The 9,821-nt window shown below is 61.4% G+C and overlaps 1 protein-coding gene across 1 annotated transcript in view; it reads left to right on the top strand.

Moving 5' to 3' along the window:
* Positions 1-9,091, top strand: part of LOC140474316 (transmembrane protease serine 12-like) — a 10,159-nt gene extending 1,068 nt beyond the window's left edge. Inside the window, exons 2-4 of the mRNA XM_072567681.1 lie at positions 4,204-4,469; positions 7,160-7,302; positions 8,844-9,091. Coding sequence (XP_072423782.1) covers positions 4,204-4,469; positions 7,160-7,302; positions 8,844-9,083 — 649 coding nt within the window. The 3' untranslated portion in view covers positions 9,084-9,091. The remainder of the gene's footprint in view (positions 1-4,203; positions 4,470-7,159; positions 7,303-8,843) is intronic.
* The last annotated feature ends 730 nt before the right edge of the window (positions 9,092-9,821 follow it).

The following is a 9,821-nucleotide window of genomic DNA, read 5'->3' as shown; positions in this document are numbered from 1 at the left end:
GCTGAGGGAGTGGGTGCTGAGGGAGGGTCAGTTCTGAGGGAGTGGGGTGCTGAGGGAGGGTCAGGTGCTGTGGGAGGGTCAGTGCTGTGGGAGTGGGTGCTGAGGGAGGGTCAGTGCTGAGGGAGGGTCAGTGCTGAGGGAGGGTCAGTGCTGAGGAGTGGGTGCTGAGGGAGGGTCAGTGCTGAGGGAGGGTCAGTGCTGAGGGAGGGTCAGTGCTGAGGGAGTGGGTGCTGAGGGAGGGTCAGCGCTGAGGGAGGGTCAGTGCTGAGGGAGGGTCAGTGCTGAGGGAGTGGGTGCTGAGGGAGGGTCAGTGCTGAGGGAGGGTCAGTGCTGAGGGAGTGGGTGCTGAGGGAGGGTCAGTTCTGAGGGAGTGGGTGCTGAGGGAGGGTCAGTGCTGAGGGAGGGTCAGTGCTGAGGGAGTGGGTGCTGAGGGAGGGTCAGCGCTGAGGGAGGGTCAGTGCTGAGGGAGGGTCAGTGCTGAGGGAGTGGGTGCTGAGGGAGGGTCAGTGCTGAGGGAGGGTCAGTGCTGAGGGAGTGGGTGCTGAGGGAGGGTCAGTGCTGAGGGAGGGTCAGTGCTGAGGGAGTGGGTGCTGAGGGAGGGTCAGTGCTGAGGGAGGGTCAGTGCTGAGGGAGTGGGTGCTGAGGGAGGGTCAGTGCTGAGGGAGGGTCAGTGCTGAGGGAGTGGGTGCTGAGGGAGGGTCAGTGCTGAGGGAGTGGGCGCTGTGGGAGGGTCAGTGCTGAGGGAGGGTCAGTGCTAAGGGAGGGTCAGTGCTGTGGGAGGGTCAGTGCTGAGGGAGGGTCAGTGCTGAGGTGAGGGTCAGTGCTGAGGGAGGGTCAGTGCTGAGGGAGTGGGCGCTGTGGAGGGTCAGTGCTGAGGAGGGTCAGTGCTAAGGGAGGGTCAGTGCTGTGGGAGGGTCAGTGCTGAGGGAGGGTCAGTGCTGAGGGAGGGTCAGCGCTGAGGGAGTGGGTGCTGAGGGAGGGTCAGTGCTGAGGGAGGGTCAGTGCTGAGGGAGGGTCAGCTCTGAGGGAGCTGTTAGTGGGATATTCCTGCTCTCTGAACATTAGCCCAGCAAAACACTGTCATCAGCGTTTGCCCCACGTTCAGACTGATGTTGCATTTTTCCTAGCCCCAATGGGTTGGGATATCTCAGTGACCTTCTCAGCCTTCACCAGGTCCCTCTCAACCTCAACCTACCCCCGCCAGCTTTCTGATTCCCTGCCCCTGAGTGGGGGGGGGGTGGGGGGAGGTGGGGAAGGAAGACAACAGACGGTCATTCAGCGCACGCCCCTCGCGCTTTCGTACACCTGAAACAATCTGATGGTTCTGATCGCTCCTTGAGAGTGGAGTCGCAGGTCGATAAGGAAGTGTCTCCTGGTCAATGGGAGTGGGTCTGGGGTCTCCTGGTCAATGGGAGTGGGTCTGGGGTCTCTGGTCAATGGAGAGGGTCTGGGGTCTCACGGTCAATGGGAGAGGGTCTGGGGTCTCACGGTCAATGGGAGTGGGTCTGGGTCTCCTGGTCAATGGGAGGGGGTCTGGGGTCTCCTGGTCAATGGGAGAGGGTCTGTGGTCTCACGGTCAATGGGAGTGGGTCTGGGGTCTCCTGGTCAATGGGAGAGGGTCTGGGGTCTCCTGGTCAATGGGAGAGGGTCTGGGGTCTCACGGTCAATGGGAGTGGGTCTGGGGTCTCCTGGTCAATGGGAGTAGGTCTGGGGTCTCACGGTCAATGGGAGTGGGTCTGGGGTCTCACGGTCAATGGGAGTGGGTCTGGGGTCTCATGGTCAATGGGAAAGGGTCTTACGGTCAATGGGAGTGTGTCTGGGTCTCACGGTCAATGGGAGTGGGTCTGGGATCTCACAGTCAATGGGAGAGGGTCTGGGATCTCACGGTCAATGGGAGTGGGTCTGGGGTCTCACGGTCAATGGGAGTGGGTCTGGGATCTCACAGACAATGGGAGTGGGTCTGGGATCTCATGGTCAATGGGAGTGGGTCTGGGATCTCATGGTCAATGGGAAAGGGTCTCACGGTCAATGGGAGTGTGTCTGGGTCTCACAGTCAATGGGAGAGGGTCTGGGGTCTCACGGTCATTGGGAGTGGGTTTGGGATCTCATGGTCAATGGGAGTGGGTCTTGGTCTCACGGTCAATGGGAGAGGGTCTGGGGTCTCACGGTCATTGGGAGTGGGTTTGGGATCTCATGGACAATGGGAGTGGGTCTGGGTCTCATGGTCAATGGGAGTGGGTCTGGGGTCTCACGGTCAATGGGAGAGGGTCTGGGGTCTCGGGAGTGGGTTTGGGATCTCATGGTCAATGGGAGTGGGTCTGGGTCTCATGGTCAATGGGAGTGGGTCTGGGGTCTCACGGTCAATGGGAGTGGGTCTGGGGTCTCACGGTCAATGCGAGTGGGTCTGGGGTCTCACGGTCAATGGGAAAGGGTCTCACGGTCAATGGGAGTGGGTCTGGGTCTCACGGTCAATGGGAGTGGGTCTGGGGTCTCACGGTCAATGCGAGTGGGTCTGGGGTCTCACGGTCAATGGGAGAGGGTCTGTGGTCTCATGGTCAAGGGAAAGGGTCTCACGGTCAACGGGAGTGGGTCTGGGGTCTCACGGTCAATGGGAGTGGGTCTGGGATCTCATGGTCAATGGGAAAGAGTCTCACGGTCAATGGGAGTGGGTCTGGGATCTCATGGTCAATGGGAAAGGGTCTCACGGTCAATGGGAGTGGGTCTGGGGTCTCACGGTCAATGGGAGTGGGGTCTGGGTCTCATGGTCAATGGGAGTGGGTCTGGGATCTCATGGTCAATGGGAAAGGGTCTCACAGACAATGGGAATGGGTTTGGGATCTCACGGTCAATGGGAGTGGGTCTGGGTCTCACGGTCAATGGGAGTGGGTCTGGGGTCTCATAGTCAATGGGAAAAGGTCTCACGGTCAATGGGAGTGGGTCTGGGGTCTCATGGTCAATGGGAAAGGGTCTCACGGTCAATGGGAGTGGGTCTGGGGTCTCATGGTCAATGGGAAAGGGTCTCACGGTCAATGGGAGTGGGTCTGGGTCTCACGGTCAATGGGAAAGGGTCTCACGGTCAATGGGAGTGGGTCTGGGGTCTCATGGTCAATGGGAGTGGGTCTGGGATCTAATGATCAATTGGAAAGGGTCTCGCGGTCAATGAAAGTGGGTCTGGGATCTCACGGTCAATGGGAGTGGGTCTGGGGTCTCACGGTCAATGCGAGTGGGTCTGGGATCTCATGATCAATTGGAAAGGGTCTCACGGTCAATGGGAGTGGGTCTGGGGTCTCATGGTCAACGGGAGTGGGTCTGGGGTCTCATGGTGAATGGGAGTGGGTCTGGGATCTCATGATCAATTGGAAAGGGTCTCACGGTCAATGGGAGTGGGTCTGGGATCTCACGGTCAATGGGAGTGGGTCTGGGATCTCACGGTCAAGGGAAAGGGTCTCCTGGTCAATGGGAGTGGGTCTGGGATCTCATAGTCAATGGGAGAGGGTCTCACGGTCAATGGGAGTGGGTCTGGGGTCTCATAGTCAATGGGAGTGGGTCTGGGTCTCACGGTCAATGGGAGTGGGTCTGGGATCTCATAGTCAATGGGAGAGGGTCTCACGGTCAATGGGAGTGGGTCTGGGGTCTCATAGTCAATGGGAGAGGGTCTGGGTCTCACGGTCAATGGGAGTGGGTCTGGGGTCTCATGGTCAAGGGAAAGGGTCTCACGGTCAATGGGAGTGGGTCTGGGGTCTCATGGTCAAGGGAAAGGGTCTCACGGTCAATGGGAGTGGGTCTGGGGTCTCATGGTCAAGGGAAAGGGTCTCACGGTCAATGGGAGTGGGTCTGGGGTCTCATGGTCAAGGGAAAGGGTCTCACAGACAATGGGAGTGGGTCTGTGATCTCATGATCAATGGGAAAGGGTCTCACGGTCAATGGGAGTGGGTCTGGGATCTCATAGTCAATGGGAGAGGGTCTCACGGTCAATGGGAGTGGGTCTGGGTCTCATAGTCAATGGGAAAGGGTCTCACGGTCAATGGGAGTGGGTCTGGGGTCTCATAGTCAATGGGAAAGGGTCTCACGGTCAATGGGTGAGGGTCTGGGATCTCATGGTCAATGGGAGTGGGTCTGGGGTCTCACGGTCAAGGGAAAGGGTCTCACGGTCAAGGGAAAGGGTATCACACTCTTGCCCCCTCCTTGCCCACTCCCTCCCAGTGACCGGTACTCCTGGTTGGTGGTGACTGGGCTTCACCAACGCTCCCGGTTTGGTGCCCACACCCGCGTTCTGGTGGTGGACAGGATCCTGCAGCACAAGGAGTTCAACAGAGAGACCCTGGAACATGACGTGGCGTTACTGAGACTGCACCAGGCCATTGTCTACTCTCCATACGTCCAGCCCATCTGTCTACCCAGCCCCCACCAACAACTGACCCAACTCAACCCCTGCTACATCACCGGCTGGGGAGCGAGGGAGACCAAGGGTAAGGAATATTACCTCACCAGAAGGTCAGCACAGTGGGAGGGTCAGTGCTGAGGGAGTGGGTGCTGTGGGAGGGTCAGTGCTGAGGGAGGGTCAGTGCTGAGGGAGGGTCAGTGCTGTGGGAGGGTCAGTGCTGAGGGAGGGTCAGTGCTGAGGGAGTGGGCGCTGTGGGAGGGTCAGTGCTGAGGGAGTGGGCGCTGTGGGAGGGTCAGTGCTGAGGGAGGGTCAGTGCTGAGGGAGTGGGCGCTGTGGGAGGGTCTAGCTGAGGGAGTGGGCGCTGTGGGAGGGTCAGTGCTGAGGGAGGGTCAGTGCTGAGGGAGTGGGTGCAGTGGGAGGGTCAGTGCTGAGGGAGCGGGCGCTGTGGGAGGGTCAGTGCTGAGGGAGAGGGTGCTGTGGGAGGGTCAGTGCTGAGGGAGGGTCAGTGCTGAGGGAGTGGGTGCTGTGGGAGGGTCAGTGCTGAGGGAGTGGGTGCTGTGGGAGGGTCAGTGCTGAGGGAGCGGGCGCTGTGGGAGGGTCAGTGCTGAGGGAGAGGGTGCTGTGGGAGGGTCAGTGCTGAGGGAGGGTCAGTGCTGAGGGAGTGGGCGCTGTGGGAGGGTCTAGCTGAGGGAGTGGGCGCTGTGGGAGGGTCAGTGCTGAGGGAGGGTCAGTGCTGAGGGAGGGTCAGTGCTGAGGGAGTGGGTGCTGTGGGAGGGTCAGTGCTGAGGGAGGGTCAGTGCTGAGGGAGGGTCAGTGCTGAGGGAGTGGGCGCTGTGGGAGGGTCAGTGCTGAGGGAGGGTCAGTGCTGAGGGAGTGGGTGCTGAGGGAGGGTCAGTGCTGAGGGAGTGGGTGCTGTGGGAGGGTCAGTGCTGAGGGAGGGTCAGTGCTGAGGGAGTGGGTGCTGAGGGAGGGTCAATGCTGAGGGAGTGGATGCTGTGGGAGGGTCATTGTTGAGGGAGTGGGCGCTGAGGGAGGGTCAGTGCTGAGGGAGTGGGTGCTGAGGGAGGGTCAGTGCTGAGGGAGGATCAGTGCTGAGGGAGTGGGTGCTGTGGGAGGGTCAGTGCTGTGGGAGGGTCAGTGCTGAGGGAGCGGGCGCTGTGGGAGGGTCAGTGCTGAGGGAGGGTCAGTGCCGAGGGAGGGTCAGTGCTGAGGGAGTGGGTGCTGTGGGAGGGTCAGTGCTGAGGGAGTGGGTGCTGTGGGAGGGTCAGTGCTGAGGGAGGGGGTGCTGTGGGAGGGTCAGTGCTGTGGGAGGGTCAGTGCTGAGGGAGTGGGTGCTGTGGAGTGGGTGCTGAGGGAGGGTCAGTGCTGAGGGAGGGTCAGTGCTGAGGGAGTGGGTGCTGAGGGAGGGTCAGTGCTGAGGGAGTGGGCGCTGAGGGAGGGTCAGTGCTGAGGGAGTGGGTGCTGAGGGAGGGTCAGTGCTGAGGGAGGATCAGTGCTGAGGGAGTGGGTGCTGTGGGAGGGTCAGTGCTGTGGGAGGGTCAGTGCTGAGGGAGCGGGCGCTGTGGGAGGGTCAGTGCTGAGGGAGGGTCAGTGCCGAGGGAGGGTCAGTGCTGAGGGAGTGGGTGCTGTGGGAGGGTCAGTGCTGAGGGAGGGTCAGTGCTGTGGGAGGGTCAGTGCTGAGGGAGGGTCAGTGCTGTGGGAGGGTCAGTGCTGAGGGAGGGTCAGTGCTGAGGGAGTGGGTGCTGTGGGAGGGTCAGTGCTGAGGGAGGGTCAGTGCTGAGGGAGTGGGTGCTGTGGGAGTGTTAGTGCTGAGGGAGGGTCAGTGCTGAGGGAGTGGGTGCTGTGGGAGGGTCAGTGCTGTGGGAGGGTCAGTGCTGAGGGAGCGGGTGCTGTGGGAGTGGGTGCTGAGGGAGGGTCAGTGCTGAGGGAGGGTCAGTGCTGAGGGAGTGGGTGCTGTGGGAGGGTCAGTGCTGAGGGAGGGTCAGTGCCGTGGGAGGGTCAGTGCTGAGGGAGGGTCAGTGCTGAGGGAGTGGGTGCTGTGTGAGGGTCAGTGCTGAGGGAGGGTCAGTGCCGTGGGAGGGTCAGTGCTGAGGGAGGGTCAGTGCTGAGGGAGTGGGTGCTGTGTGAGGGTCAGTGCTGAGGGAGGGTCAGTGCTGAGGGAGGGTCAGTGCTGTGGGAGGGTCAGTGCTGAGGGAGTGGGTGCTGTGGGAGTGTCAGTGCTGAGGGAGGGTCAGTGCTGTGGGAGGGTCAGTGCTGAGGGAGTGGGTGCTGTGGGAGGGTCAGTGCTGAGGGAGGGTCAGTGCTGTCGGAGGGTCAGTGCTGAGGGAGGGTCAGTGCTGAGGGAGGGTCAGTGCTGAGGGAGTGGGTGCTGTGGGAGGGTCAGTGCTGAGGGAGTGGGTGCTGAGGGAGGGTCAGTGCTGAGGGAGGGTCAGTGCTGAGGGAGTGGGTGCTGTGGGAGGGTCAGTGCTGAGGGAGGGTCAGTGCTGAGGGAGGGTCAGTGCTGAGGGAGTGGGTGCTGTGGGAGGGTCAGTGCTGTGGGAGGGTCAGTGCTGAGGGAGGGTCAGTGCTGAGGGAGGGTCAGTGCTGTGGGAGGGTCAGTGCTGAGGGAGGGTCAGTGCTGAGGGAGGGTCAGTGCTGTGGGAGGGTCAGTGCTGAGGGAGGGTCAGTGCTGTGGGAGGGTCAGTGCTGAGGGAGTGGGTGCTCTATCTGGCCTGGTGCAGAAAGGGGTTCTGCTGGTCGTTCCCCAGGCAGTTGAATTTACCCGTTGTGTCGCAGGTCCATCATCAGATATTCTGCAGGAGGCACAAGTTGACCTAATACCCAACAAGGTGTGTAACCAACACGACTGGTACGATGGGATTATTACCCCTCGCATGAGGTGTGCTGGATTTGAGGCTGGACTTATCGATGGCTGCCAGGTAACTGCTCGATTATCGCCCGTACACTGTCCTGTCGCAGTCGCATCTACACCCCCTCCCTATCTCTGTGTGTCACCCCCCTACACCCCCTCCCTATCTCTGTGTGTCACCCCCCTACACCCCCTCCCTATCTCTGTGTGTCACCCCCCTACACCCCCTCCCTATCTCTGTGTGTCACCCCCCTACACCCCCTCCCTATCTCTGTGTGTCACCCCCCTACACCCCCTCCCTATCTCTGTGTGTCACCCCCCTACACCCCCTCCCTATCTCTGTGTGTGTCACCCCCCCCTACACCCCCTCCCTATCTCTGTGTGTGTCACCCCCCTACACCCCCTCCCTATCTCTGTGTGTGTCACCCCCCTACCCCCCCTCCCTATCTCTGTGTGTGTCACCCCCCTACACCCCCTCCCTATCTCTGTGTGTCACCCCCCTACACCCCCTCCCTATCTCTGTGTGTCACCCCCCTACACCCCCTCCCTATCTCTGAGTGTGTCACCCCCCCCTACACCCCCTCCCTATCTCTGTGTGTGTCACCCCCCTACCCCCCCTCCAGCCCCCTACACCCCCTCCCTATCTCTGTGTGTGTCCCCCCTACACCCCCTCCCTATCTCTGTGTGTGTCACCCCCCTACACCCTCCTACCCCCCCTCCCTATCTCTGTGTGTCACCCCCCTCCAGCCCCCTACACCCCCTCCCTATCTCTGTGTGTGTCACCCCCCTACCCCCCCTCCAGCCCCCTACACCCCCTCCCTATCTCTGTGTGTGTCCCCCCTACACCCCCTCCCTATCTCTGTGTGTGTCACCCCCCCTACACCCTCCTACCCCCCCTCCCTATCTCTGTGTGTCACCCCCCTCCAGCCCCCTACACCCCCTCCCTATCTCTGTGTGTGTCACCCCCCTCCAGCCCCCTACACCCCCTCCCTATCTCTGTGTGTGTCACCCCCCTCCAGCCCCCTACACCCCCTCCCTATCTCTGTGTGTGTCACCCCCCTCCACCCCCCTACACCCCCTCCCTATCTCTGTGTGTGTCACCCCCCTCCAGCCCCCTCCCTATCTCTGTGTGTGTCACCCCCCATCCCCCTACACCCCCTCCCTATCTCTGTGTGTGTCACCCCCTCCAGCCCCCTACCCCCCCTCCCTATCTCTGTGTGTGTCACCCCCCTACACCCCCTCCCTATCTCTGTGTGTGTCACCCCCCTCCAGCCCCCTACACCCCCTCCCTCTCTCTGTGTGTGTCACCCCCCTACACCCCCTCCCTATCTCTGTGTGTGTCACCCCCCTACACCCCCTCCCTATCTCTGTGTGTGTCACCCCCTCCAGCCCCCTACACCCCCCTCCCTATCTCTGTGTGTGTCACCCCCCCTCCAGTCCCCTACACCCCCTCCCTATCTCTGTGTGTGTCACCCCCCCCAGCCCCCTACCCCCCCCTCCCTATCTCTGTGTGTGTCACCCCCCCCAGCCCCCTACACCCCCTCCCTATCTCTCCGTGCCCCCCCTCACACTGCGTTATATCCTCTCTCCCACCCCCAACCCCCCACCCAGGGAGACAGCGGGGGACCCCTGGAGTGCTTCGACCACCGCGACTCGCGCTTCTACCTCCTGGGCGTCTCGAGTTTCGGGTTGCAGTGCGGGCTCCCCCAGAAGGTGGGGGTCTACACCCGGCCGGGCGCTTACTTGGACTGGATCCGCGCCACCCAGACCGAGAACCGGGGAGAGGGCGTGGCACCCGCGCCTCACACCGGCTACGTCCTGGCGCTGATCGCCGTCCGCGTGCTGGCCTGAACGCGTGCGGGAGGAGACCCTGGGTGGGGGGGGGTTGGGGGGGTTAAGGGCGAGGGCAACGTGAGGAGTCTAAATAAATCTAATCGTTCGGACGTTGCGGAGGGTTCCTGGGAGGGGTTTTCGAGACGGGGGTGAGGGGTAGGGGGAAATGCGCACGGCTGGAGAAACTCAACAGGGCATCGGCATATTGGGGGTGGGGAGACAAACAGAGAGAGGGAGAGAGACAGAGAGAGAGAGAGAGATAGAGAGAGAGAGACAGAGAGAGGGAGCAATTAGAGTCCCTGCAGTGTGGAAAAAAGGCCAAATGCCCCAACACTGACCACAATGACCTTCTCAAGAGGAATCCTTACCCCCTTCCCTATTAATCTGCATTTCCCCCTGACTAATTCACCCTAAGCTGTAGATCCCTGGGCACTACGGGACAATTTAGCACGGCCAATCCCACCCTAACCTGCACATCTCTGGGCATTACGGGGACAATTTAGCACGGCCAATCCCACCCTAACCTGTACATCCCTGGGTACTACAGGACAATTTAGCACGGCCAATCCCACCCTAACCTGTACATCCCTGGGCACTATGGGGACAATTTAGCACGGCCAATCCCACCCTAACCTGTACATCCCTGGGCACTACGGGGACAATTTAGCACGGCCAATCCCACCCTGACCTGTACATCCCTGGGCACTACGGGGACAATGTAGCACGGCCAATCCCACCCTGACCTGTACATCCCTG

Source organism: Chiloscyllium punctatum, unplaced genomic scaffold, assembly GCF_047496795.1.
Source record: "Chiloscyllium punctatum isolate Juve2018m unplaced genomic scaffold, sChiPun1.3 scaffold_936, whole genome shotgun sequence".
NCBI lineage: Eukaryota > Metazoa > Chordata > Chondrichthyes > Orectolobiformes > Hemiscylliidae > Chiloscyllium > Chiloscyllium punctatum.
This window is presented reverse-complemented; position numbering and strand designations above follow the sequence as displayed.